The 6,000-nt window shown below is 46.5% G+C and overlaps 1 protein-coding gene across 1 annotated transcript in view; it reads right to left on the reverse strand.

Moving 5' to 3' along the window:
- Positions 1 to 1,338, reverse strand: part of LOC119441356 (uncharacterized) — a 42,126-nt gene extending 40,788 nt beyond the window's left edge. The window contains exons 1-2 of the mRNA XM_049662674.1: positions 1,315 to 1,338; positions 884 to 1,124 (exon numbers count right to left, since the gene is read on the reverse strand). Coding sequence (XP_049518631.1) covers positions 884 to 1,124; positions 1,315 to 1,338 — 265 coding nt within the window. The remainder of the gene's footprint in view (positions 1 to 883; positions 1,125 to 1,314) is intronic.
- Positions 1,339 to 6,000: the final 4,662 nt, after the last annotated feature.

The raw sequence follows: 6,000 nt of genomic DNA on the forward strand, positions 1-6,000 counted from the left end.
CCTCAGAATCTACTATGCCACCATGCAACTAACTTTTCCGCTAACTTGTGAAAAATAATGTTTTTGTTTGTAGTATGTTTGTTTGATTGATTATTTGTTTGCGTGTTTGATAGACTGCTTTAGTTTGTGTGATTTATTTATTTGTTTATTTATTTATTTATTTATATAAAAACACATGTGGAAACGCATAAAGACACAGAGAGGGCGTCAGTCAGTCCTAAACCGTGCCATCCCTTTCAAATGTTTACCAATCTGAATTTCGAATGATAGAGCATAACAGTAGTTCGACTCACGCAGGCTGTACCAGACTACTGTTCGCTTTATGATTCGGAATTCACATTACTAAGGATTTGTAAGTGATGACAATGTTTGCGGCTGACTGGTGCCCTCTGTGTGTTCTTATGCGTTTGCGCATATATATATATATATATATATATATATGATGTCCTGTTTCGGAATAAACAGTTAAGTGTAGCGCTCGTCTTTCCTCTCCGCTCGTGCAAGCAGTTATTCTGAAGTATAGAGTTAATTCGTCCTTGCTGCAGGCAGGGCATACCAGCACCATATGACGGCCTCCTTGAAAATCACTTAGAGCATTAACTTTTCCTGAAGCCTTTACTGAAATGGCAGTTATTACTGAAGCGCTGCAGAAAATTTAATTTGTTCCAACAAACTGCAAAATAAAAAAGCCATCAATTCAATCAAGCGCTTTGTCTTCAAGGAGCAGGTTGTGTCAAGTTCTACTGCACTTTTTTTGTAATTGAGAATATTACCGACAGCATTCTTTTTTATTTTTCGCGTATTCAGTTTTCTGACTATAGTGGTTGTCCCGAAGACCATCTTTTTTACGTATGTAGGAGTGCAGCGGTCTACGCGAACCCACCCTGAGGGTAGATGTAGTGGCGCCCTCTCTCGTCCTGGTCGAGCGTCAGGTGTCCCGTGTAGACGGCGTGCGAGCAGAGGCGCGTGATGGCCTCCGCCAGCCGGTTGCTGCCCACGCCACACGTGCCGCACACCAGCACGCCCGGATAGGAACGCAGCGACAGCGACAGGCCGCCCCTCACCGGTTGTAGGGCTACGAGTGCCGCTGCGTGGAAAGCAGTGATCGCCGTGGAACTGCTCACCTACAGGGCCCGTTCATGAAAGGACAAACTCCTGTACATTCTGCCATTGCAATAAAAACTGTACCACATGCATTCATCAGAATCGTGCTGCACAAAACAGACAGATTCAAGCTCACTGCGTCCAGCGAGGTGGCGTCATTTTTGCGCCTAGGTAAAACAGTAGCACCCTCTGCTACGTGGCAGGTCTGACCGCAGCCTTGGTTAGGTGCTCCATAGCCGCTGAGGTCTTAAAGGGCCGTTTATAGTCCGACGTAACGCACGCGCGCGCACGCTACGTTACGTTGGAGAAAACAACCCCTCTATAGTCGGGCGCACCGGCGCCGCTAACGTAACCGGCGGCTTCCGACGTGCCCCGACGTGCCCGGCGCCGAAACGGCTCCGGAGCCATTCGCGCGTCGGAGGCGACGGCACCGTCAGCCCACAATGCATCGCGCGACGAAAATGGCCGCTGCCTGTGACAGCGGAGCGATAGCGCGAGCGGTGCAAACGCGATGTCTGACCCCGATAACATTGTTGAGCGGCTGCTGGAAGCCATTAAACAACACCCCTGTGTCTATGACACAAAACGACTAGATTTCCGCGACCAGCAGCGCAAGGCAAACGCATGGGAGCAGAACAGGCAGAGCAGCGGTCTCGCCACAGGTGAGCTGTTTACGTCTGCTTGTGTTCGGCTTTGCACGTTTCGAGCCCAAAGCGAGTTTTCTTGCGGCATGCACCGTCATGTTTGCTTTTTTTTTTTTTGTTTCTCCGTTGCGGTTTGTAGTGGAGGAATGCCACAAGCTGTGGAAGCGGTTAAGCGACCGGTTCACCCGCGAGCTCAAAGTTATCGAGCTCGCGACGAGGAGCGGCAGCGGATACGTGCCGAGGCAAACGTGGGAGTTCGCCGCTGCCATGGAATTCTACAAGCAGTGTGGTCGTCCGAGGAAGTGAGTAGTTTTATGTCTCCGTTGTTGGATCTGCCAGCTACGTGGAGTTGTCAGCGCGCGTGTGTGTGTTATGTGCGCATGTGTGTGTTACGTGCGCCTGGGTGCGTGTGTGTTGTGTGCGCGTGTTTGTGCTTGCGCGTGTGTGTGCGTTGCGTGCGTGCGTGTGTGTGCGTGCGCGTGTGTGTGCGTGCGTGCGCGCGCCGAGAGGCATGAAGCTCACGCGCTTGCTGCCGAGAGACGTACATTTCACGGGTCCTGTGCTCTTCGCGCGCGCCGTGCATAATCTGGCGCTGCTTATTATATTCCGACGCAGTGGCACCTCCATAACAGCGCACGAGGCCTTCGCCTCCTATTTGTTTGGCTCCTTGCAATTGAATGCATTGCTGCGCTTTATAAAAATTAGCATTAGGAGAAAGCTGTCGGCGCTGCTCGCATTTTTTTGCAAATTTCATAGCATTTGTCTAATATCATTTTATCTAGTACCTAAATCAAAAGTTATACCAACAATGTCATAGAACAAACTTGTGGGACTATCAGACATCTGATGCGTGAATTCTGCAGATGTTGATGCTTAGACAATTGAGCTGTTGCGAGTGATTTTGTGGGTGGATTTTTAGATGTTGTGGGGAGGTAGCCGGTACTTCTGGAGGATCGATGCTTTACTCACCGAGGCTTCACGGAGGCAGCACCAATATTTTCGCTTTGAGACAAGGGTCATCATGTGAAGGGTTCGGCTTGTGAATCTTGTGGATTCTAACAGCTCTACTCACAGGGATGAAGACAAACCAAATGCATGTATATCAGTTGAATTTGAAACACCAGTTGAAATGCAGCACCTGTATGTTGTCTTGCTTTCGTCTTCGTCCCTTTGTGTAGCACTGTTCCACTTCACTGAAGGACACTGGCACTTTTTTGCAGTAAAACAAAAGAAGTGAGAAGGAAGACAAGACGCAAATTAACTCAATTCAATCGACTGTTTTTTTTTTAGAACAACCAGCAACGTGGGCTCGGCGGGCCTACCAGGAGAGGAAGATAGTGCCTCCACTCCAGAGGCAATTTTTCATACAATGGTAGATGGAACGACAACGCCACCACCCACTGCTAGCAGCAACGACGTTAGCCTGGAAGCCCCAGCAGCAAATCCTTGGGAACCTGCTTGCCAGGGTGATCGCACGGTGGGGGAGCCACCCTCAAAACGACCCAAAAAGTCGCAAAGTTGCGACTACTTTGAGCAGCAACTCCTTTCCCAACTTGGCAAGCAGATGACTGAGAATGAGGCATTTGCACAGTCTATAGCCATGAGCCTTGACAGAATGCCAAGGGCAGTTGCTTCTAGGTGCAAGGCAAAAATAATGGCGCTCATCGCCGAATTTGATGACTCTAGGTTTAAAACATGCCTTTTTGTGCTGCAACAAAGTCATCTGCACTCTTCATTTCTTTTCATAACCTGGAAGGTATTGGTGAAGGAGCAGCAAAGGGACAAGAGAAAAGGACTGAAACATTGAGAGACACATAGGCCTATGTGTGCCTTTCCATTTTCAGTCCTTTTGTGTTGTTCTTTTCGTTGTTTCTGTACGAATACCCTCCAGGCTACGAAAGAGAACAAAGAGTGCAGATGATTTGTTGCCCTTCACCGCATAGACCCAACTAGCCCCTGTGAAAGCACTCTTACAGATCTCTGCAAGAGTGATTTGCTTTTGTGATACCTTGCGTGTTCACTTTTTTTGCGTTCCCTGCAATGTTTTTTTTTTTTGTAACCTGGAGGCATTGCCAGTTCACATTTTAAAATTTCCTGCCATTCAGTACAGTTTCCTAATACCATTGCTTTCATGTTGTTTTCACGTTGCCTGTTGTTTTAGCCAGCCCTATAGTTAAAAATTTTTAACTGCAAGTATTGTACGTTTCAATGTGGTTAGTAGTGTCGCCTGCTACTTCCACTGCTGCAAATTTTTTTTCGTAGTACAGGCTGTCTGTGATGTCATGCGAATGGCATTTGTATTGCTCAAGGAGGAAAGAAAAGGGGGGAAAAAGTGTTCAGTGCTGAAGTTCCCAGTATGTATTTATTCACGAAGCACACATTCATTCATATATCAAACATCTTGTACGATATAGTCCGCATCACCTTCATGTGTTCAAATGAAACATTAAACATGAACGCAAGTCTTGAAAGGGGTTGAGACAAAATATTTATTTATATATTTCTGCTTTATAATACATAGGGCATGGGCCATCTCATAAACGCCTGTGGTCAGTAAATCATTTACAGTTGGAATTTCTTCTCCCATGCAGTTTCAGTGTCAGATTGCTGAACAATGTTTCTGAAGTCACAAGCGAGTATGAGATCATGTGAGGCGCATAAAATAGTGCAATAGCTGTTTGTCCAGTCACTGTCATTTCGACTTCTGGAACAGTTTAATGCAATCATTGGTATGAATTAAAACTACAAAGCAGCCATTATATTTCATTTGCGTATGTATCCTATGATCACATACTCGGGACATCACAACCATTGTTTAGCAACCTGAAACTGAAACTGTATAGAAGAAATTAAACTGTAAATTATTTACTGTCTGGAGGCTAATTTCACGTGGGAATATATGTTCACTAATGTCTTACACATAATTATAAAGCGTCAAGCATCAAATTTTGTGTCAATCCGCTTATTATGGTGTACAAAACAAATACACACTTTCTCGTGATATGCTTGTACAGAAAGCAGATGTGCAATGACCTGGCATGAAGGAACACAAGTGTTGCAAGAACGCACACCCTTTGTCAAAAGTTCAGAGCCTGAAGGGTTTGCTTATAAGCAGTGTGGTGGGGCCTCTGCGGCACTCTTGGAAGACCTACACAGTGTAGCTGGCAGGACTAAATATCTTATCTCCACGAGATATGGAATACAGGGAATACACCATGAGTCGCACAGTGTGCCGCAGAAGGAAACCCCCGGGGTCTGAACTTTTGTCGAAGGCTGTATATGTGATATGTCACTAGTGCAATACAGGTGAATCTCGTATACTTAGTGATCACCAGATTGTTAATAAATGCTCATATTTGATGTGACTTGTGATTTTTGCCTACTTTGAAGGGAAAAGAAATAACCTTACACACAGAGTTAGCAAGTTCATATTATGCATCAGCACCGCCTGACCAACCTCAGCTGCCATGGCAAGGAACCTGTTGGCGACATGAAGTAATCTGCCAAGGTGTCCCGGATTTGCATGGCGTCTACAGCAGAGCGGCTGCCATTGCCAGCACTCTGATGGTTTACATGCGCTATGGTCTGCCTCCAGCCGCCTTCTTGGATTCTGTCACCAATGACCCTGTCACCATAATCATTTGGGCAGTAGGCATTGTCAGACAGCAGAAAGTTGTGCAAGCAAACCGCCGCCTTAACCATGTCTGTAAGCAACTCTACGTCACCGCTGACAGTTCCGAGGAAACAGCGCCATCGAGACACTAAAATTCCAAACGCGTTTTCGACGCAGCGGCGGGCACGTGACAACCTATAATTAAACACTTTTCTTGTTTCATTCAACTGCCTGCCGGGGTAGGGGCGCATTAAATAGGGCCTCAGTGGAAACGCCGCATCTCCAACGATGCAGAGCGGCAGGCCATTATGACCCGAAGGCAAGTCAAGTGTGTTATTTTCAAGACTTTTTCTTATATCACTTTTTCTGAAGAAAGAGCCATCAGACAGTCGGCCCTGGGCACCAATATCAACCAATATGAAGCGATAGTGTGCATCTGCAAGAGCCAGCATGATCAATGAATAAAAGCCCTTGTAATTGTAAAGCTCTCAACCACTGCCATCAGGACAAGTAATAGCAAAATGTTTGCCGTCTATACACCCCACAGCATTCGGAAAGTTCCACTTGGAATCAAAGTCCTTTCTAATGGCCTCCCATTCATCTTTGGTTGGCTGTCTGAGTACAACTGGGGAAAGGCAG

This window comes from Dermacentor silvarum, chromosome 2 (assembly GCF_013339745.2).
Source record: "Dermacentor silvarum isolate Dsil-2018 chromosome 2, BIME_Dsil_1.4, whole genome shotgun sequence".
Lineage (NCBI taxonomy): Eukaryota > Metazoa > Arthropoda > Arachnida > Ixodida > Ixodidae > Dermacentor > Dermacentor silvarum.